The 22938-nt window shown below is 41.8% G+C and overlaps 8 protein-coding genes and 1 non-coding gene across 9 annotated transcripts, besides 1 other annotated feature; 5 read left to right on the top strand and 4 right to left on the bottom strand.

The window, feature by feature from the left end:
* The first annotated feature begins 647 nt into the window (after positions 1–647).
* Positions 648–1064: a long terminal repeat.
* A 682-nt stretch (positions 1065–1746) lies between these two features.
* On the top strand, positions 1747–3072 carry KLTH0E16874g (KLTH0E16874p; the record flags this gene model as incomplete). Its single annotated transcript, XM_002554167.1, has 1 exon — positions 1747–3072. One exon carries the CDS (start codon positions 1747–1749, stop codon positions 3070–3072), a length of 1326 nt encoding a protein of 441 aa, XP_002554213.1.
* Positions 3073–3792: 720 nt separating this feature from the next.
* KLTH0E16852g (aldo/keto reductase) lies at positions 3793–4920 on the top strand (the record flags this gene model as incomplete). Its single annotated transcript, XM_002554166.1, has 1 exon — positions 3793–4920. One exon carries the CDS (start codon positions 3793–3795, stop codon positions 4918–4920), a length of 1128 nt encoding a protein of 375 aa, XP_002554212.1.
* A 3576-nt stretch (positions 4921–8496) lies between these two features.
* KLTH0E16808g (MCT family MFS transporter) lies at positions 8497–10197 on the bottom strand (the record flags this gene model as incomplete). Its single annotated transcript, XM_002554165.1, has 1 exon — positions 8497–10197. The coding sequence occupies one exon, from the start codon at positions 10195–10197 to the stop codon at positions 8497–8499; it is 1701 nt and encodes a 566-aa protein (XP_002554211.1).
* Positions 10198–11903: 1706 nt separating this feature from the next.
* GTT1 (bifunctional glutathione transferase/peroxidase) lies at positions 11904–12608 on the top strand (the record flags this gene model as incomplete). Its single annotated transcript, XM_002554164.1, has 1 exon — positions 11904–12608. The coding sequence occupies one exon, from the start codon at positions 11904–11906 to the stop codon at positions 12606–12608; it is 705 nt and encodes a 234-aa protein (XP_002554210.1).
* A 1012-nt stretch (positions 12609–13620) lies between these two features.
* SSU1 (Ssu1p) lies at positions 13621–14940 on the bottom strand (the record flags this gene model as incomplete). The annotated part of the gene is made up of 1 exon (XM_002554163.1): positions 13621–14940. The coding sequence occupies one exon, from the start codon at positions 14938–14940 to the stop codon at positions 13621–13623; it is 1320 nt and encodes a 439-aa protein (XP_002554209.1).
* Positions 14941–15428: 488 nt separating this feature from the next.
* KLTH0E16742g (KLTH0E16742p) lies at positions 15429–16118 on the top strand (the record flags this gene model as incomplete). Its single annotated transcript, XM_002554162.1, has 1 exon — positions 15429–16118. The coding sequence occupies one exon, from the start codon at positions 15429–15431 to the stop codon at positions 16116–16118; it is 690 nt and encodes a 229-aa protein (XP_002554208.1).
* Positions 16119–16421: 303 nt separating this feature from the next.
* On the bottom strand, positions 16422–18146 carry KLTH0E16720g (MDR family MFS transporter; the record flags this gene model as incomplete). Its single annotated transcript, XM_002554161.1, has 1 exon — positions 16422–18146. The coding sequence occupies one exon, from the start codon at positions 18144–18146 to the stop codon at positions 16422–16424; it is 1725 nt and encodes a 574-aa protein (XP_002554207.1).
* A 1915-nt stretch (positions 18147–20061) lies between these two features.
* KLTH0E16698r lies at positions 20062–20132 on the top strand. The gene has a single exon. It is a non-coding gene; the product is annotated as a tRNA-Gly (tRNA).
* A 249-nt stretch (positions 20133–20381) lies between these two features.
* FRE5 (putative ferric-chelate reductase) lies at positions 20382–22445 on the bottom strand (the record flags this gene model as incomplete). Its single annotated transcript, XM_002554160.1, has 1 exon — positions 20382–22445. The coding sequence occupies one exon, from the start codon at positions 22443–22445 to the stop codon at positions 20382–20384; it is 2064 nt and encodes a 687-aa protein (XP_002554206.1).
* Positions 22446–22938: the final 493 nt, after the last annotated feature.

Genomic DNA, 22938 nt, shown 5'->3' with positions numbered 1-22938 from the left:
GGTAATACCAAGAAATCGGTATGTTCGAATGCTTTCTTTGCGGGGTACTATCCGGCGGCTATTATTTATCCTCAATGGTGGGTAGGTACTTATAGAGGAGGTCTGATCGTGAATATCATCATGTGGATCATCATGGATATTTACTTGAATTTTTACAGATTCAAGGCTATCTTCGAAAGCAAGAAGAGAAACAAGCTGCAGGAGGAAGGATATACTCTTGAAACTAATCTTATAGATGATTTGACCGACAAGCAGAATATACACCACAGATATGTTTACTGAGACTCATGCTATTCTTTTGAGGCTTCCAATCCCGTTGTTCGTATTAGTGGAGATTCACGAAATGTTGAGTCTGGCGCAACAGATTTTGAGCGCGTTTTTTATCATTGTTATTACATATTCTTTAGGAGGTTAATCAAACTGTTTGGATTCCGACATACCAGTAGCAGATAGGCTTGTAGCGTAACCTCGTTAACTCAACGCTTCTTTCATGCGGGTTTTGGTGCAAGAAAATGTTGGGATACTTCCCTTATTATACAGAGGACATATGTTGATATAACGCAAGGTTTTTCGTCGTTTATGTCAAGCGCCTTCGATATGACAGCTAGCTTGAAAGGTTGCAAAAACTAGTGAGTAAGCAAGTTCACTATTGAGGCGAGTCTGGGTCATTGGTCGAAAGGGTCTCAAATTCCTTAGCTAGGGTTTCCATTATGATCAAAGTTAACTACTTCGTGGACGATGGTACTAAATATCTCCCCCATCTTTCTTCAGTCCAAGATTTATGCCTTGCAAACCAAAGAAATCATCCGGATTTATACAAAATTTCTGGGACGTGGCTGAGTCTTAATCATAAGGTGATAATCGTACTGGTGGTACCACTCCTTACCTTCTCCAAGCCGCTGTGGTCTGATCTGGACTATGAACGGTTAATGTGAACCTTCTATGATACTTAGTTGAGTATCCGTCGTATTTATGATATGTCCATGTGCCATATCATTTCATACCAATATGTCATTATGCAACTTGGCACTATCACACACCAACGAACCGATCACAATCTGACATTTACCCCTTCCCAAACATTTCATACTAGTGCAATTCTTTATTACGTGACCAACGTTGCATACACATGTGCTTTGCTCGAACTATCCTAAAAGGAAAGACCAATGCATGTTGCTTTTTCTTAATTTCACCTGGTAACCCTGTCTATTAGTTTCAATAGGTAGGATCGTGAGTCGAAATATTTAATAAACACCCATGCCTATCAGCTAGTTGTTGAGAGGACTAATTTTCAAGTTGACGGCCAAGAAATGCTTGTTCTCGGTAACAGAATAGCGAAAAAGATTAGTTTATCAGCAGTCGCCTGATCGTGGTAAGATTGGTGTATGCTTAATGCGTTTCTCAACTCTGATAAGAGGATCTAGGACCCTTTTTCCTCTAGGTATCCCCTCCTCGCTCTAACCCTTTGTCATTGCAGAGTCGATTCTTCCGTTTTTTCCGTAACTTCCGCCGCTTCCGCTGATAAGCTGTTCTCTAACCATGCGTCGTTTATAGTTATTTGACAGAAATAATGGAAAAACATATGGCTAATGTGAACTCAACAAATATGATCGACATAAAATTTGTTCCGGAGTTACAAATTCTCGGTGTAGTGATATTTGTCGTATATATACATGTTTAAAGCATGCATTAAATGAGGATGTCTCTCTGTTCTTCTTAAACTTTGAAGAATAGTCAAAGGCAAGTATGAAAAACTGCCTCATTGACGTAAACGAAAGAAACAACAAGAAGCTAGAAGATTTGGCTGTTCCTTGGAGATTCAAACCCCTTCAAAAGCATTGTATCAAAAACACTAACCTTATCGATGTCGTCAAAGGAACCACTTTGCCTGAAGCATACATATTCGTAGAGGATGGTAAAATTTCCAGAGTAGAGTTTGGCAGCGGGCAACCAGTTGATACTGACAGTAACGAATACCAGATTATTGACGGCACTGGAAAATACGTGACACCAGGTTTGTTTGACAATCATGTTCATATGGCCTCAGTGACAGGAGAACTCGACATAGGTAAACTGATGACAATGCCCAAGACGGTTTCGCTTCTTAGAGTTCGGTACACGATGGAGGCGTCCTTGGCCCGAGGTTTCACAACAGTCAGGGATTGTGGGGGCGCTGAAAGCTACATCAAAGCTGCAGTGAACGATGGGTCTGTGATTGGCCCCAGGATGATAACTTGTGGACACGCTATCTCTCAAACTGGTGGTCACGGAGACTTGAGACCAGGAAATCTTCCTGCAAGCGCTTTTGAGTCCTGCTCATGCCATTATGGTCAAGTTGGAGTTGTCGCTGATGGAGTGGGCGAATGCTACAAAGCTGCTAGAGAGGAGTTCAGGAGAGGTGCTGACTTCATTAAGATAATGGCTGGTGGAGGTGTGGCATCACCAACTGACAAGATCACTAACGTGCAATTTTGCCACGATGAGATAAGAGCCCTCGTGGATGTCGCGAATACCTACCACACCTATGTCACCGCACATGCGTACACAGCTGAATCAATTCAAAACTGTATCAAGCTCGGCGTTAGGGGTATTGAACATGGAAACCTTTTAGACGAGGAGACCGCTGAACTGATGGCTAAGCTAGGATGTTACTTGACCCCGACCTTAGTCACCTACAAAATAATGGCTTCAGACCAGTTTGGAAGCTTCCTGGGGCCAGTTAATAGCCAGAAAAATGCAGAGGTTCTCAGCCAAGGAATAGACGCGCTGAAAATCGCTCAAAGCAAAGGCGTTAAAATATGCTATGGCTCCGATTTGCTTGGGCCGCTAGCTGGCTATCAAACCCAGGAGTTTTTTATCAGAGGGAAGGTCCAGACTGCTCAAGAAGTTCTTTTATCTGCCACAGTGACACCAGCAGAAATGAACGGTCTTGGTGACAAGCTCGGTCAAATAAAGCCAGGGTTCATTGCGGATCTTTTGTTGATGAATTCTAATCCATTGAACGACATCGCTATCTTAGATGAACCTGAGACAAATTTGGTCTTTGTCATGAAGGAAGGTAGAATTTATTGAATTGCGTCAGCTGTAGCGCAGCGACTTAAAATTTATACTGCGTTCATGAAATAATTTGTTCATGCAATACATCTGCTAGCCGAACCGATTATATTAAGGACATTAAGAGCCTGGTGTTTTTTTTCACATGATTCCGATGAATTGCACTTTCGGAGAACCTACCATAGACGTCTATGCCGTTAAACCATGTAGGTTACAATAGAATACGTAATTACAGTTTTTAATAGACAAACTAGTCGAAGCGACCTCCAAGTCTGTCAGGAAAGTGAATTTGAGAGTTTTGTTTCTTAGTGTGCTTCTAGATGATGAACCCTAATTGGCAAGAATCACCTCTGGACATGTAACATTTTATTGTTGGTTTTAATGTCTGTTGAGCACTAGTGTTGAAAACAGGTATGATTTGCTCCCTCACGTACTGCAGACCTGTTCTCTGTTATAACTCCGTGCGTGATACGTGCGTTCTACGTCCGTGTATGTTAACAATTGTCATCTCCCCTTTGTCGTACAATGAAAATCTAAAGTGAGGGGGATCAAGTGTTTAGATGACAAATCTTTGCGCTAAACTTAGCAACTTAGATGATTTCTACAATCAGTACTGAAGCTTGGCGCCCCTCTTAAGTGCCGAAATTAGTCAGCCTAACTAACATATAAAGCTCGAGCATCCACTATACCCGCTTTTGCCAGTTTTACAGCTCCCAACTACCGGAAACAAAAAAAAACATGTCTGAATTATTTGCCCCAGCACCAGAGCCTCCAACTGAGCTTGGAAGACTCCGCATACTGTCAAAAAATGCAGGTATCCGAGTTTCTCCGCTTGTTCTTGGGGCGATGTCTATTGGTGACGCGTGGGAAGAGACTTTGGGCTCTATGGACAAGCAGCGCTCTTTTGAGTTACTAGATGCGTTCTACGAAGCGGGTGGCAACTTTATCGACACTGCCAACAATTACCAAAACGGGCAATCTGAGGAATGGATAGGAGAGTGGATGTCCTCGAGAAAAATTCGTGATCAGATTGTTATTGCCACTAAATACACAAGTGACTACAAGGCATACCAGATCGGAAAGAACAAGAGCGCGAATTTTAGCGGTAATCACAGGCGTAGCTTGCAACTGAGCGTTCGCGACTCTCTTCGCAAGCTGCAAACAGACTGGATTGACATCCTCTACGTCCATTGGTGGGACCAGATGACTTCGATCGAGGAAGTCATGGACAGTCTTCATGTTCTTGTTCAGCAGGGCAAAGTACTCTATCTTGGTGTATCAGACACTCCTGCGTGGGTAGTCTCTGCAGCAAACACATATGCTAGGGCTCATGGTAAAACCCCTTTCAGTGTATATCAAGGCCGGTGGAACGTGATGACAAGGGACTTTGAACGCGAAATTATACCTATGGCAAGGACTTTTGGGATGGCGCTCGTCCCCTGGGATGTGTTGGGTGGCGGCCGGTTCCAAACGAAAAAGAGTTTGGAGGAAAAGAAGAACAACGGAGAAAACATACGTACTTTTTTTGGTCCTGCAGACCAAACTCCAAACGAGATCAAGGTCTGCGAAGCTTTGGAGAAGGTGGCGAAGGAGCATAACACCGAATCGATTACCGCAATTGCACTTGCCTACGTACGGTCAAAGACCAGCCGCGTATACCCGCTCGTGGGAGGCAGAAAAACCGAACATCTCAAGCAAAATATTGAAGCCTTAAGCATCAAGCTATCTCCAGAGCAGATCAGTTTCCTTGAGAGCATCGTTCCGTTTGATCTCGGTTTTCCCAGCTCCTTTATTGGCCCAGACCCCAATGTTACGGGAGAAACTGGATTTTTGACTGCTATGTCGACCCATCTTGCCTTTGACTAGGCGAGCCGACAGCTTCTAGTATTGTTTGTTTATAACCCTAGCCTTATGGTGTCCAATTTAGGTCACTTCTATATGTTCATACAACATTCTTTTTTGACATAGCCGAACACTTACAATCGATCTACGAACGAATATATTCACTGTACTGAAATAGCTTGATCCGCTGTTTGCCCGAGTTTGTTTGTGGTAGGGCCGTTTGATGGTCATTTGTTTACACAAGTCCGTGGGAGCTATACTAAGAGCTTTACGTCACAAAATCACACTTTTTCTGCCTTATTCTCTGGCCTGCTTCTCTTGCGCGGCAATTCGTGCTAGCAGGTGAGGAGGCAGGAATGATGAATCCTAGAAATATGCCTTCTAACAGAATATTAAAGTTGTTACCTTGTCTCAAAAATGAGGATAGTGGTGGTACGCTTTAAGTGCATCCTCAATTCATTTCATTAAATAAGATGAACTGCAATCCGCTTCATCACAACATATAGTGCTAACACGCTACACATCGTTAATCATCATTGAGAATAAATATCTGCATGTCTTTACTCGCGACCATTCACGGTTCTTCAATAATCATAAGCGCGCTGCAAGATAGCAATACCTCCTTCTTTTCAAACGGAATAGGGTTTGTTGCATGGCATGCATCTTTCATAGCGTGCTCGGCCAGTGCTTCAAAGTCTTCCTTCTTGACGCCCAGCTCCTTCAAATTTCTTGGGATCTTTAGCGCTCTTCCCATATCCAACAGCTTTTCGATGGTAGCATCAGCGGTGTGCTCTTTAGCACGCAGGTGAATAGCAACTTCCGCTAGCCTCTTTTCAGTAGCTGGATCGGCTTTGTTGAAGTATTGGACGTGAGGAAGCAGCACGGCGTTGCACACTCCGTGAGGAAGATGGTAAAAACCGCCAAGCTGGTGAGCAAGAGCATGGACGTAGCCAAGAGAGGCATTGTTGAAAGCCATACCGCCCAGATATTCGGCGTAGCACATGTCAGTGCGCGCTTTCTTGTCAGAGCCGTTAAGGAAAGCTTTCTCCAAACTTTCCTCAATCAAGTCAATACCCTTCATGGCACACGCATCAGTGATAGGATTGGAGGCAGAAGAGACGTAGGCCTCGATGCAGTGGGTCAAGGCATCAAATCCAGTTGCAGCAGTTAGACCAGCAGGTAGGCCGTACATAGTAGCGGGGTCGTTGATGGCGACTGCCGGAGTTACATGGTTGTCGATAATGGCCATCTTAGTCTTCTTCGCTTCGTTTGTAATAATCGACCCCGCCATTTCAGAAGCCGTTTCTGCAGTAGTGTTAATAGCATACAGAGGCAACCCTTTTTTCTTGGATTTATTAACGCCTTCATAATCTTCGATGGAGCCGCCATTGGTAGCTACCAGAGCAATTGCTTTGGCAATGTCATGAGCAGAACCACCACCAATGGAAAAAACAACATCTGATTTGTGCTGTTTAAGAACCTTCAATCCATCCTCGACATTCCTCTCGTTGGGGTTTGGTTGAGTTTGGTCGTAAATGGCCACATTGAGACCGAGCTTCTCAAGGATTTTTGATTCAGTCCCAGACAGACCGATCTTGGCGATAGTCGGGTCGGTCACAATAAGAACATTCTTGAAACCTTGTTAACGGATTTGCTTAGCAGCCTCTTCAATGGCGCCCTCGCCAAAGAGGGGTACGGGAGGAATGTAAAAGCCGCTAGCAGAAGTCATTTCGATATTTTTTGGTTTGGTTTAAACTGGCTTATGGTAAGGTTCTGATTGCAGATCCGTATTAGAGGTAGGTCTTGAAAAGCTGTTGAATAAATAACCCCAATTGCGTGGCTTACATGATTTTCAGTATATTTGGAAGCCAAGAAGAAAGATGCACTCATTAGGCATGAGATGAATACCACCACTCAGCGCCAGAGGCATGCGTCCTGTACTTGGTACTTCTTCAATCATGCATACATAATAACCTCTGGGTAACTCAAACTTTTGGGTAATTTTTTCTATTTGCTTGCATCATAAAAGCTTGTTGTTTATCAGATATCGCAGCCCTCTTCCAATCCACCAGTTTCGTATAACTGATGAATCACTGGTTGGCATAAGCCGATCTTTATCATTTCGTGTGTAAAATTCTTTTCTAGCTGGTTAGAGGACACATATTAGAGATTGGGGTGTTTATTAAAGAAGTTGGTAAAATTAATGACTCCGAAAATGGAAGCCTTTGCTCGCTGGAGCCAAAAGATTATTTTTGCTTACAAAGGAAAGCATCTAAAAACATAAATTATAAATTTTGCTTATTATGGTGTTGAACACATAGTTAAAAGCTAGGTTGCTGCGCGTGTGTAATCTAGGCTTCGACTATTTAGTCTTGAAATGAAGCTGGAATTGAAAGAGCAACAACACATGCTTTTAAACTACTTTTATTAGCATTTTTGCAGTAACGACCTGGCAGGAAACCATCACAACTACTTGTTTTTTTTTCAACGGTGACAGAAATTTTTGATTCAATATTTATCTGCCGCTTGGTGTCTCCTCAAGTACTATTTAATATGAGTATTGTGATATTCAGCGAATCCTACGAGCAGTTCGCCCTTCGGAGAAAATTAATCCACAGATGAGGGCAAAGGACAATCTTTTTGTTTTTTTTCCCGTAATCGTCTCCCATCGAGTGGATAGAATATTTGGCGTGGTACTAAACATCAAAACTAGCTATCTTTTTCGATTCTCAGACCGCCAAATGCGAGAACAAACGGAGGCTCAGCGCTTCGGTCATTTGAGAGCAGCCTTACTGTAACAAACAATGAGATGTTTACTGAAATATTTTTGAAGCCTGAATATGCGAGCTTTATACGTTAGGATATTGATGGACAGAAGTTGAAGATAGGTTTAATACTACCCCTGCAGTTGATTAAGAAAAGAGTTCAAAAGAGCTTTAAAAAATTTAACAAACACTTACGAATGTTGAGGTCATTTTTTGCTGAGGTTTGTTCTGAAACATGATCTTTGCGTTGCAAAAATCTTGGTAAAAGGTCGAAACAACTTTGGCCTTGAGATGTATGTAAAATGCTATATAACAAAACTCCATTCTCAAAGTCTTGAATTAAAATTCGTCGGCAGGCTCATTTTAGAATATGGAAAAATCAGAATCACATTAACCAAGGTTATGTTCTTTATAACACTAGTTTGTTTGAATTCATTTCCATAAGAATCTTGTAACTTTAATTATAACGTTTGTATGTGATTTTTGCCACAACTCTGATGTGCAGCTCTCCCATAAACGTGTACAAAAGTTAAAACTCTGGTGAATGAGACTTTCCAACGTTGAAACATCCCTATAAGGATCCGACTATATATATCAAGGAGTTTGTCCAGAAGTACTATAAACAAAAGGTTCTGCTCCGTTGAGAGCTTTAATATGCTTTATTTTCAAGGCCGCGAATCTAAAATTCTGATGATATAGACATGAATCTACACAATGTCACGCACCGATCCATTAAATTTTTTCTTTCTAGCAAAACCTGTTGCCATAAAGAACTTAACAAAAAGTTAATTTAAAATTATTTTATGATCCAATATGATCTGCTTCTCCCAGTTTATCAAATCTTTGTGGGGTAAAACATGCGCCGAAAAAAGTTTATGGGATTTGCAGTTAAAATCTCTGCACATTCAAAATATTCTTTCTCTGAAGCGCTGTTTTTATAGTTTTTTTGTTGCTCTTGATCCGTTGAATATTGCATTCGGGGATTCGGAAGTGATTCCAACTGCTCTTGCAGACAATTCCGTACCCTAAGTTCACGGTAAACAAGCATGAGAACTAAAGCACAGACAAAACACAGTCCGGCAAAAATTTGCGTGTGAAGGTACGGGTTACTAGGATTCTTAGTGTCAGTTAGAGCTTGGGCAATTATCTCGCACTCTAACAGAAAGGGTGCTCCCAGAGAGTTCACTAGGCCCCATGCAGGTAAAAAATCAGCTGGACTGACAACATCGGCGACTAATACTGTACTCATTACGTTTCCTACACCTACGCACGAGCCGATACAAATGGAAAACATTAGCAATTGGATGAAATTGTGACATGGAATCCAGAATGCAAACATGAACGTACTTAAAACAGTCGTCAACAAGGCTGTCGTGTTAATTCTGCCGAATCTGTCACCTAAATAGCCCATTATGGGCCTACCAACCGTCTGCGCGGCATTTAGACACGTTGTGAGTATTGATGCCTGATGCGCTGATAGACCTTTGGCCACTGCGTACGGAGATAACGTGAAAACCATCAAATTATAGCCAAATAAGGCGAACACAAACCATACCGCAACTAGGTCAACACTGTATATTCTAGCCACTCGAGTAGAAAAGATGAGTTTGAATTCTCTGATCACTTCAGACCACGAATTAAAGTAAGTTGGTTTAGGAGGATTTCTTGGTTTAATAAGCACCGTAGCGACGATGCATGTTATAGTGCAAGAAATAGCCATCATGCGAAGCGCCCAAGTTTGGTCACCGCTGTCTTGAATAAGCTTATTGACTGAAACAGAATAAGTTACACCCCCAGCTCCAGTCCCTATTAAAGACATCCCAATTGCTAAAGATCTCTTTTTCAAAAACCAACCCGGTATAACCGTTGTAGCCGGCGCATAAAGCAGCGCAATTGATACTCCAACTAATACTCCCTGGGTCAGATAAAGTTGCCACAGCTTTTTGGCAAAGGAAGCTAGGAGAAATCCACAAAATAGCATGACAACCCCAGTGTACATGGGTGGCTTGCAGCCAAGAATCCTCGTCAGAAACATAGCAAAAGGGGCCAAGCCCTGTCCAAAAGCCACCGTCATTCCTGCCACTAATGCATAGTCGTACTTGCTTGCGCCTTCGAAAACTCCATTATTGAAATAGTATGCTAGAAAAACGCCAAACCCTGAGTTAGCACCCCATGTTGAAAACATTATTAATGTAACACACAAACAGCATACCCAACCGTACCCTCCATCGGGAGGGTTGTCTGGTGCCTCGAGTGACCCTTCAGTAAGATTTTCGTTAACGGTTTGCAAACTTGCCGAGCTTTGCTGGCTGCTGTCGTCGGTTGAGCTTTGCTCCTTCGTCCCATCATCAAAAATTTCCCTTTTGAAGCGTTGGAGCATGTTGCTGCCTGATTCGAATTTGTGCTTGAAACTGCTTCCGCCTTCATCGGTTACTTCGGTGCTTCTCCGCACTTCGTCTCGCTCCATTTCCTCCGGCTGCGGTACTGCAGTTAGGCCTACTGTTGCCTCGTTCGACGAATGTGCGCTCAAATTCATGAGTAATAACAATATGGGGTGATTTAATTGGGCTTCTAAAAGATGCTAGGTTTAACTTTGCGGATACTATTGATCCGCGCTTATTTATCTTAAGTGCCGTACAATACGTTCGATGACACACAATATGAATGGGAAAAGTTTGGTGCTCCCCCTTTTGATCCTTTAATTAAAACGCTTTTCGTTTTATAAGGTGGGCTATGAATTTAGCTGGCTAGCTGATAACACCTTCTTGAGTTAAATTAGTAGGTCAGCATTCTTGGATTGAAGCTTTTCTGTCCTTATCGTCGTGGTTAAGAAGCCAAGGGTTGAATTTAATCCCGCTTTAGGAAGGTCGATCTTACTGCATTGCTAGCGAAAAGAGAAAGCCAAGCATTGTCTTTTTTGGCGCAAATTGTTCTCGTTAGTTACGAAGAGTGGAAAACGTTTGCTTATAAACGTTGGGTCGCAATTTGCTGTCTTGCGTATTCAAAAATGAGTTCAGAACTACTGCTTATATCAGCAGATGATCTTGGCAGGGTGAAGTTTTTGAGGACCCCCGTAAGAAATAGTGCTGGTTAGTCCCGTAAGAACAATTGAACATTCGTAATTAAATCCATAGAAAGGCAAGTAGCGCTCTCTCTCACACTTGTCTCCCTCGGTCGTGCTTTCGATAGTTTTTGCACAGATTTTTATTTACGAGCAGTTCTCCTTTCAGCAGAAACCCGAAAGACCAGAAATATGCCAGTTATGAGAGAACAATTATAGTAGAAGTGGTAGCAGATATTTAAGGAGGCATCTCCAAGGAAATCATGTGCGGTAATATTAAAATAAACACTATCATGTGGGCCTGTTTTGAGGGTGTCACATAAGATCACGTGCACATCATGACCCGGATCTGTGGCATGCGTCGTTTATTATTTGATTGAGGGTTCTAAGAAGAATATGCGGCCTTTGTTCGTTTTAACGTACATTTACAGGTCTAGGTTTGAGGTTACGCCATGTAACCAGACATAAAATAAAGTATGTGAGTTGGATTTAAGCCTTACTACACACTGCAATGCCCTCATAAGTGACAAGCATCATCGGTTTTAACAGCTTTTTTTAGGCAAATGTTCATTCAGTCTTTGTCTCTCCACTTTCAAAGGGTCTAGAATCAACGGATCATTGTAATAACGTTAGCCGTTAAAATGAAGTTGGCGGGCATCGCCTCCAGAAACTATAGTATTTAGCACAATTCGATTTGATAGTGTGTCACTAACTTTATGTATTGGTGACTAACATAACAAGAATGCCTGTATTTGTTTTGTAAAGAAACGTGTCGATTTCTTGTAGAAGCAACACTCTTCGAAAGATTTTTAAGCGTCTGCTTTACGCTGTTCCATTCGATTTAGGCATGCACATGTTTCATGATTAAAAGCCGCCGACCTTATAAACTCGAAGATGGTCATTTTATAAAATCAAGACCAGATTTCCAGAGCAGACATGGGTCTACAGACACGAGGGCCGGGTGCCCCCCGCTACTTCGGTATTGACAACACCGTCAACTGCAACGATCGTATCACATTATATGAAGAAGATTATATAAGCAAAGACACAAAATTTGGGGTTAGTAGCCCTTTATTATTTGTAATCCCCTGAAAAAAAATTGATTTGTATTCGCAACAAATTGAGCATACAGCAGTTCAAACTTTCAAACTCCCCTCTCCTTTTATCACTGTTGAGTAGGAATGTCACTACCAATTATCCGAGTTCACTGGCTCAACGAGTCAAGAGCGTTTAGAGTATTATGGCTGCTGGACCATTTGAAGCTTGACTATGAGATCATCCCCTACAAGAGAAATGATGCTCATCGTGCCCCTGAAGAACTCAAGAAGATTCATCCTTTGGGGAGATCTCCATTGGTCGAAATAGAAGACAAGGAGACCGGCAAGAAGAAAATTCTTGCTGAATCAGGGTTTATTTTTCAGTACATTTTGCAGCACTTTGACAACTCCAAATTACTGAGTAACGACAACTCAGATATGGCAGAAAATATCCAATATTATCTGCATTATGTTGAAGGCTCTCTGCAGCCACCTTTGATGATAGAATTCATTCTGTCTATGGCCAAAAGCGCCCCCATTCCCTTTCCTATCTCCTACCTGACAGGCAAAATCACTGACAAGATTAGCGAGAAATATTCTAAAGGAGAACTCAAGAATCAACTGGACTTTGTGGAGGGCGAAATCTTAAAAAATAAGGGCTTCCTCGTTGACGGAAAATTGAGTGGTGCCGACATCTTAATGAGTTTCCCCCTGCAGATGGCGTTTTTACGTAACTTCGCTAAACAAGAGCAGTACCCCAACATTAAGGAGTGGCTTGAGCGTCTTACGTCTCTGGAATCCTACACTACGGCCAAAGAGAAGGCTAGTTCTTATGGAGGAAAATTTTGAAATCTTGCAAGTGCGCTCGTTAATACACATTTATAACTGTTAGTTCATAAGTTTTTGTGCCAATCTTGTCGGCGCAATCGATATTTTTAGTGTTTGACCTATGAGCATTAAGGAGTGATACAATCAAATGCACAACCAAAGCTCCGTTTTGGGCATGTTAAATCATAAGAACTCAAGTTCAATTATAGGAATTTTTGATCAACTTTTTTTACCGAAAATGCGACATCAAGTCCCAGGGGGGGGGGGGGGGTCTCTCAGATGTTTTATATGTATTTTACTGAAACCACACCACTACAGAATTTGGGGTTTTTGCAGAAGCAAAATGGTGCTATCAAAATGCTATATCACACAAGTAAACGGGGAAACAAAAGTTATTCTCTTTCTCAATGGACAAGAAATCTCTCTAATAGCGAAGTTGCCGGTGTATTTGGGCCTTTTAAGGCCGTGCCAAGCCATAATGTGTGTTAGTCCTGCATAAATATCTCGTAGTGCGTAAAATGGAGCAAGCGCCTTGTATGAATTAAACAAGAGCCAATTGAGGCTGATGCTGATAGGATTGGGAAGGGAAATTAAGGTTTCCGCGGAAACTATTAGATAAATAAGATGGTGCATTTTCCCAGAGCGCCAAATTCAATTACGGATTTAGCTTTCTATATATCTAACCTCAACTTAATATCTAACGCCAAAGCAAGGCCTCTTTGTTTTCGATTATTACTGTACAAGACTTAAACATTGTCTTTAAAAATTACCATTTGAGGATTAGAGTCTAGTATGGCCCCCTAACGTCCATTGTAAATAAGTTAAACTCCTGGGATCATACAGAAAGTCGGTCATCTGAAAAATAACTTCAAAGCTCACCAGTACTTAGTTTCTCATTTCAAAGGATTTTCATTCCAGCTCTTATATATCGGATGCCAAATATAAAGTGTTAAAGCGAGCATTGCAACGCGCTTTAGAAAGGCTTTCTTCTCTAGTAACATAAACATGTAATGTATTTCGAGCAAGGCAATCGTCAAACATCCAATTCATGTGGGCGATTGATGCTAACTCCCTTGGCAAGCCTGTTTTTTTGATCTTCGAGAATGGTTGTTTTCCAAGCTGTGCAAAAAATGTAGATACTTCCCATCATGCATGTTACGACGGCTGTAGTGCACAATACTGCGTAAATTATTCCTATCACCTCGAATACTCTGCCCCCTATCTGCGGTGTATATTGCCTGCTGAATTCTTTGTTTGCGACCGCCATAGTACCTAGAGGAAACGGCATTGCCCACCAGCCCTTGTGAAATGTTACCATTTTGAATTTACGCTCATCGGGCGGAGTTTTTCTGCTTGAAGAAAGGATTGCGGCAAAAGCCATCACAGTGAAAAATATGCCCAAGGATATCAATGCAAGTCCAGCTGCAAATCCGAGAGTTTTGAAAGACATTGCTGCTATCAAATTCCCAATATGAGCATTAACAGATTCTTTATGTGTAATTGGAAGGTAAAGCATAATGTAACGTTTGATGTTATCCGTTAATAGCAAGATTCCGAAGCTCGCTTGGCCTAGAGGTCCGATTATCAAAAACATTGTGAAAGCCAACTTGCCTGGAGGAAACCGGTTTATGTAAAATCCCCAAACGCAGGAGCAAATAATAAAAAAGGCAAGAAAGATCGCATGAAGCCAAATCAAACTTGTGGCTATCAAAATCGAAAGCTGGATCTTGCGGTCCGCAAAATGTGCGAAAGAAGCTGACATAGTAAACAGCCCACTGCTTGAGCTCACGACGAGCAATGGAATAATGGGGAGGAGGTGAGGCGGCTTCAAGGCCTCGCCGCTATTTCTTTGGCCAAGCTTGTCTTGGTTAAAGACTTCCTTGTCTTCACGGCTTCTCCATAAAAGAAATTTGACGCCCCATGCTGTTGCAAAAGAGATGACAGTATTAAGGCACCACAGTGAATAAACAGCAATTGAAAGTCTTCTTGATCTTCTTGAATCTTTTAGCTCATGGTTGCAGAGCTGCGATAGGAAATTTACCAGTGTTCCCAATCCCATTGGTAAAAATGCCCAAAAAACATTATTTCCAGGCTCATCGAAATATTTGGCAAAGTATTGCCTAAGCCCCGTCTTTCTCACGGTGCGAGTCATGTTCGTCAGCATAAGAGCAAGCGTCAGTATCAGTAAAAGCGAGGCTATGCTAAACATAATATAAGAACACCAAAGTAACCATGGCATCTGGTAAGAGTGTAATATTGTCGAGCAAATTCCTGTCCCAACGACTTGCGCAAACCAAAATGGACTGAATTCATCGACCAGGAGATGCTCGAGACCCTTGAATACCGACTTCATTTTACCGAGGTACAATGGAAATATATTAAAGAATAACTGAAAGCCCAAAAAATCTTTTCCCCGGTAGCTGAATCCGTTCTATGTAGTACATATTAATACGGCGAAGCTTGGCGGCAAACATGTTTATGCTTACATATATTTATTGAGTAGTCGGAAATATAATCGAAATTTTAACACCGTCGTGAAAACTGACCAAAAATATTCTGAAATAAAAGCCCGTCACCCCGTCGCAGGGAAAGACCTCCTTAATAATATAGAGGCATTCTCAACGAGCGGCTAAGAAAACATATTTTCAAGCCCCATATTTTAGAGGCTTTATTGTGTTTGTAATGAACATTCCCAATGGGATGATGGAATTGAAGAAGTTGTGCTCACGCCATAAACAAACCTTTACCAAAACCGAGTCATTTCTCACTATCAATTGAGACTCCAAAACCAGTACACTAAAGTGCTTTTGAACAAGGCCGAGGCCTCTCATATTCTCTTTTATGGCCGCTCTGCCTCATCTCCTCAAGCTCCCGTGCTCTATTCGTGAACTTGTTGACAAAAACTTTATCGATGATTGGATATCATTACAACTCATATCTGAATTAGGGTCTGACTACAGCACACCCGCTTTCGACTTGTATTATTGGCTTTTCAACAAGAAATATGAGACAGAGACAATTGATATGAGCCAACTTCATGGATCTTTGGCAACTTTAATGGGTTACCGCAGAGCTAGTAGTGCTTTTATAATGAAGGAGCTGGAAAAAATAATACTTCTTGATTACTTGGGCGCGGTGCCAATATCGGAGAAAGAACAAGTCAGGAGAGATCTTGATCTCAAGCTTACCGAAATCAACCTTGAATCCACAAGAAATACTGAGGAAATTCTAGAGTTTAAGGATATTAGCAGAGATACGATCAACAAGGTCAATAGGCATGAATGCTTTGATTACATCGGATCCCAGCTCAGAACGCTAGTTTCTGGCAACCGTTTGGAAATTTTGCAGCTAAGAGTTATGGGAAATATTTACCTAGAAGAAGTTGAAAAGATTGATATGAGTGATCTTGCTGACAAACTAAAAGAGGACCTCGGGCCGCACTGCGGCATATTTGTGTCTCGCCTTCAACATTTCCTTTTGACTAAGAGCGAAGACTTCAACGAAAAGCCACAGGGCTTGTTATTAAGGTGAATCATTCCAAGCATGGCCTCATGTTTTTTGGCCACCAACGCCTTTTTTCTCACGAGGTACTGAGATTCGGGGAGAATTTTTGGCGCGATAAGTAACGACGATCAGCATGCATAAACAAAGCAGATGTTCCTGGAAAGCACGCGGGACAAACGACATTGTTGACTGGTCATGAAATACGCTTAATTATTTGATGTTTTGGGCCTTTTACTACAAAAGAAGGACTTTAACTTAAGTGTGGTGCGCCTTTGATATTTTGACCGTATTTAGGCGTCGAGTAGATTTAGGAAATAAAGTTCAATGAATTCATATTAAAGAAGTAAATGACTCTCTTCTAATATGCATATTTTCTGTTTCGTTTGAATCTTGACCTTCGTGTTCGTCTCGTTTCTTAAAGACTCTTTTGAGAAAAGATAGAAGAATCGCAATCGTGCAGAGAAAAACAGAAAGAAAATATGCTTGCCTAATTGCATTGTCATAACTGCTTATGACAGCCGAGCGTACATCAGGTGGTAATTTTTTTATCTGTGACGTTGTGTGACTGAGCTGCAACAATAGTTTTCTGATTTCTTTCTCAGTGAGGAGCCCATTCAAACTCTTTTTTGCCTGGTTACGGACCGCATACTGGATTAAGCTTGAAGTACCAGCAACACCCCAAACACACCCTACACTTCTGAAGAGATATAGCGTGGATGTGGCGGTGGCCTGCTTGTAAGGCGGAAAAGCAAAGAGAAAAGTGAACAGAGTGGAAGGAAAGGTGATACCTTGACCAACATTTGCAGGAACTAAAAGCAAAGATGTCTGCCAGTAAGGGGTCCAGGGTTTAATGAAAAGAAAACATAAATTACCCAAAAGCATACACGTTATGCCTGAAATCAAGAGCACTGGTAAATGATTAGGATTTTTCATTGACAAACCCGTTATCAAACCACCTATGGGTGTACAAAATGACGGGACCGTCAACCGAAGCCCTGCTTTTGCCGCTGTATCCCCAATAACAACTTGGAAATACAGCGGAAGCGTGAAAATATAAGCGTAAGCAACAAACCCAACCAGTACAGATATTATTAGGACTGTTGCGCCGTGTGCTTGCCTTAGCAAATCATGAGGTATTATTGGATTGGCCTTCGTCGTATGTTCGACATATGCAAAAAGGATCAAAGAGACACCTGTCGATAGTGTGAGAACAATGGATTGTGGACTATACCAATAACTTTCCGAACTCTTCGATGTGGAGTTTAGTGTCAAAAAGAATAACTGGCAAGCCAAGCCCAATACTAGTAAAAGTGCACCAGAGAAGTCAATCTTTTCCAACTTTTCCCAACCCGTAGTTCGAACAGCCGAGACGCCGCCATTAATATCTGGGCGTTGGTCATGTACAAAGAAAAATGCCACCAATGTTCCTCCCACTGAGATTGGAACCTGTAAAAGGAAGCACCAACGCCAGCCCATAGTTGTAGCAATTAGCCCACCGCATGATGCCCCAACCACTGCCCCAGTTCCAAGTAAAACGTTTTGAAATGCTTGATAGATACCACGCTTCTTGGCTGGTATTATGTCAGAATTGATGATAGTTGATAGAGTGATAAGACCTCCGCCCCCTATTCCCGTTAGTGCTCGCATTAAAATCAGGGAATATATTGTAGTGGTTGTTCCACATCCAAAGCAGCCAAGCGCAAATATTGTATTTGCGAAAAACAGGCAATGCCTTCGTCCTAGTGTATCCGAAAAGGATCCATAAAGCGGTTGGAATGAAGTACACGTAATCAAGTAAGCAGTTGTAATCCAACTGGAAAGCTTTACGTCTCCAAATTCATTGCCGATCAGTTGGTACGTTGATGCACTGATAGTGCTGTCTAATCCAGACAAGAAGACGTTGGTGAACAGCGCAGTCTCAATCAAAAGCACTTTATGTCTCTCACTCCATGACGGTCTTTCAGTTAATGAGAACATCTGTTCTTCCCTAGAGATAGAGGAGTAGGAAGGTGGGACATTTTTGCGTTCGTTCGGGTTTTGGCCTAAAACTGACATGCGCTCATTGACGCTTTACTTGGACTCAATTGATAGATTCATTATCCATTTAATATGTACTTTAAAAATTCCTTCAATCCCATTGTCTTATAATATAGATACAAAGCCACAACATTGAGAGATATATGTGGCATAGTGGAGTAAAAGCCTTGATAGTTTGAGGTGATAGAAAGCGAAGATCTTTGAAGACTTCAATTATTTTGTTCACGTGAGATGGTGAAAAATGACATACACTGCCAATGAGTCTCGGGCGGCCTCACTACTCTTCCCTTGAAGAACAATGTTATTTTTTCAACGCACTAACTTGTTCACACCTTTCCATGAAGTTCCAGGAGAGACTCTTTCAAAAACAGTGGGAGCGGCCTGCTTCGCTCCCCTTATTTAAGTTGGCGTTCAATTGAGACCATTAATTATTGATTGCAAACTAAACTCGGGGAGCAATGAGGACTGTGGCTTGCGCATAAAGCAGCACGCGGTTTTTTGATATACCCAAAAACATATAACTGTTGTTGCCTGGATGAATTTAGTCCATTCAAATGAGTAACGCAGGCGAAGTAATATTCCATTAGACTTCTGACCTAGAGAACTTTTCGAATGTGATGATTCGTAACTTAGCACTAGTGAATACAAGGTAGAGTTTTATAGTAGACATTTTTGTTGCGAGTCCACCAGAAAGAAACTTGTGAGCAAGAAAAAGGTGGTACATCGACAGTACAATTGAGATAATATAGCGCTTCAGCTTCGAATGCCTGACACTGTAACCCACCTCCGGGAAGAGAATTTCTCAAGAAAATTAAATCAATTTACTAGACACTTGCTTGTCGACTGACAAAAAGACGCTTTAATTTGAAAATTATTCAAACCTAATTGTATTTTGGTCTATAAAGATATTCAGTTAGCCTGGGGAGTTATGGTAATGTGAAGCCGAGCTATAACTTGCGATTAACTCACAAATAAAATCCTTGTTCACAAAACCTTTACAAATTTCAGCTGTCCCATGGACTTATCCATCCGGTGTGGTGTAAGAAACCGGATAAATTCCCTCCTTCTCTTATGTCCTTCCGTTTCGGGCTTTGTAGCTAGTTGTTATGGAGCGGCTATCTTAAATCTAATAACAATTTAGGTGTTCGTGACAAAACAGAGCCGCCCCGCTTCTCTACGTATAAAAAAGCGCTAAACCTCCTTCCGTCTCTGTTTGGTAGTTTCGCAGTTAGTTAAAAACAGCCATTGTGGTTTGCGCAATATTGATATTCTTCATTACAGTCACAGAATGGCCGACAGGGCCTCATATTTCCTTGATTTCCACTGATAGAATGCTACAAAATATTTTGCTCACGTATAATAAATACAAAGGCGGCTATGATCATCACCCAGGCCTAAGATAAAAGAAAGTCAGTTAGCATCAAGTGAAGTGAAAAGCCGTATATATAACTTTCACTTCTGGCGATCTCCTATATGCTTATTGTCAATCTTCATCAGTTTTTTTGTGGGTTTCAGAATGCACATCTGTTCACCTCATCGTTGCTACATAACTCGCACAATGGTAATCAAATTATGTAATTAATTCTAGTCAAGCTCAAACTTCTCAATATTAGCTAGTCGGTGCGTGTTAGTTTATACTACTAGCGATTTTTGAATGCCATCCCTCATTGTTCACTTTCTGTTTTCATTTGTGGAAAGCTTTGACTCAGCGATGGCCTTGAGAACATCTCGGAGTGTATTTGCTTATTCAGTATCTTGGCTAAGCGTTCATTAATTTCCCATGATCTGCTTTATTCCAAGTTGCAAAGTTTATCTTATGATGCTCATCGACCCTCTCAGCTATTCATGAATCACTTGGCTGAAATCACTCTAATAACTGACTCAAATTCTTCATATATGTATTGCCGACAGCGATTTCCTCTTGTTCGTTGAGGCGCAAGTGGTTTAGTGGTAAAATCCATCGTTGCCATCGATGGGCCCCCGGTTCGATTCCGGGCTTGCGCATTTTTTAATATTCTGAACTTTCAATATTGATATCCACTTTGAAAAAAGACGAATTTTGATATAGTTCAACAAAGGAAGTTCTAGAGAATAGAGACAGGTGGAAGGCTAGGTACTTCCAGACTTTTTATGTAACCATGCAACATCAGGTAGACTGAAATACTGTTGTAAATATTTTTATTCTATTCATTCGGTGTCTTTGGATCAAGCCATCGAACCCACGAATTCCAACAGTAACAGTTTGCCAGGCGTCTACCATGTTTGATAATCTTCTTTATAATCAACAACCTTCAGCGGGTTCTCAATTATTTTTTCACAGGTCAAACTTCTTATGCTGTCTACAAATGCAGGGGGGCCACAACCGATAACAAGTAACGAGCCATCAAGCCTCATGAACTCTTCTATCATACTATTGATATCAGGCCTTTTGTAGCCTGCAACTGGAATCCTATAATCATTTAGTAATAATTTGTCATTTGTTTTTGATTGTTCAGTCATTTCAATCTCGGTGAAGCTGACTTCTTTAGTTTGAGATGTCAAAAAAACTTGGACATCAATTCCTTTCTCAATCAATTCTGAGATTTCCCGCCCATAAAGGGTCAGTAGATCCTTTGATTTCAAAGACCAGACAACTTTCCAAATAGGCTTCCTGGTCTTATCTACTTGTAGAGAGAGCATAGAGGCCGATATCATGCTGGCTATCCCCGTTCCACCACCAAGTAACAAAACGCTATCGTAATCCCAAAGGGGCAAGCTGCTTCCAAATGGACCTTCTAGAGCTATACGGATAGTTTCAGTCCCTGCATCTTTCACCATGTCTCGAAGCTTTTTTGTTACACCATTTTTGGCTGTAATGACAAAGGTCAAGTTTTGGCTGGAGGGATCGGAAGTGGTGTGTAAAATACTGAAAGGATGCGACTGCCAAAAAATCGTAGCTCTGAGGAAATACAAATAGACATATTGTCCTGGCTTGCTTTGCCACTCACTATTCAGTTTGGGAACGGTTATTTTAATGAACTCGTCACCAGAGAGTTCAATTGTAGCACGAGGAAATCCGAACTTTATAATTCGGCGAGCTCGTAAAACAAATTCAAGGACCCATATGCCAATAGAAACATAGATCCACTCCATCCACCCAACATTACCACAGTGCCTCCAACACTCATAAATAAATATTACTGCCATCAAATAGTGCAGAAACAGGAACAATTCGTAGAAGCGACGCCTAAAGAAGTAAAATGAAAAGAAGATCAAAATGCCACAGGCGCAAACTCCAGCCCTTCCGGATTGCCATACCGGGCTGTCCCACGCGTATTTGAGGTAGTGCTCCTCTAAAGAGTGCAGGTAGTACCCAAGAGCATGAATTAACACGTCAACAAACATAAACCTCCCAGCCCATTTATGAAACCCAATCATAGTCTTCAATTTGATGCCTGTTATTTTGGTTATCAACTGGTTTCGTCCGCCTGAGAGCACAAGGAATGGCAAATGCGCGAAAGCTAATATACCTGCACGATCTGCAGTAAACAATAAATGCTGGATTTTCAGACTGGAGACCAAAGAAAGAGGGTCAAAATGGTATTCAACGCACATAACCGTCACATGGAGGCAAATGTAACCAGCTATTACCAATGTTTCCAGTCGAGTAGGAATGAGCCCAACAAATACACTGCGGCCAAAGTGAGCAGCATGTCTTTGAACTAAGGGGGGAAGAGTGATATGTCCTTTGATCCACGCAATACCCGATTTGCGAGGTTGTGTGCTGCGAAATAGAGCCCTAAAAAATTTCGAAATTGCGGCGGTCAATAACACTGCGAGCCAATAGCCATTTATCAACACTGCGAAAAGCGTGCTCTTGTCAAGGTTGTCAACAGGTCCGAAAAGTGCAATTACCCATAACTTTATGTTATCCTCGTTGGCTCGCACAATATGGTCAATTTTCTGTCCCTTATTAGGCATCATGCCTACGTTGCTCTCCGCCGCTGACAGCACTGCATCCAAATTCACAGGATTGTCTGAATCCCACTTTGCTGCACACAATGATTCAATCCACTGGAACACCATATTTTTATCGCGCCCATTTGCTTCTGTAATATAGTATTCAGTGGAGCAGAGCACCCAAGACCCCAGCGCTATGTCGTACTTGCAGAGCACATCATGTCTCCCCTCACTGCTTTTCCATGGGTATGTTGCAAGCTCATGTGAGCAGGCTGACGTCGCAATCTCATCCCATTTTGTTCGTCTCTCAGTCAATTTGGCCTGTGCCCCGATGAGCCATAGAGCACATGTCAATGAAATACTGCAGCGCCTCAACATTATGTATTCTGCACACTTTTTAAAGATGAAGAGCTGCCCTTTTCAGCTCTCTGCTCTCTCTTTCCAGTTTTTCAGGGCCTCGAGTCATAAGGTATTCTTCCCTCTCTTTCGATGCTAACCTGTAACTGCCTTGGACTCGGCATTTTACACACACCACAATTGTTTCCTAGAACACATGGTAGTGTGTCTTTACGGGTGCATAAACAGCTTTGAAAGAGCTTCCTGGCTCCTTGATGCCTCTTGCAGGTGCATATTTCCAGATCGCAGTCTACGCGAGCCCCGGATCATCCAATAATTTTTGCCTGCGCAAAATTTCTCACTCAACCGCGCAAAACTTTCGTACCAGAACCAGCTTCGCCCCGTTTTTCGGGCCGCTTGTATTCCGCGGACAAATGCTGGTTAAGATTTCTCCGCACTTTACCTAGGATTTGTCCCTTTTTTGTGCACACTGCACCGACCGGAATTGGCTGCAAGAAACCGTTTTCCCATCTGC

This window comes from Lachancea thermotolerans (assembly GCF_000142805.1).
Source record: "Lachancea thermotolerans CBS 6340 chromosome E complete sequence".
NCBI classification, from domain to species: Eukaryota; Fungi; Ascomycota; class Saccharomycetes; order Saccharomycetales; family Saccharomycetaceae; genus Lachancea; species Lachancea thermotolerans.
The sequence above is the reverse complement of the archived record's forward strand: the minus strand, read 5'-3'. Positions and strand labels throughout refer to the sequence as shown.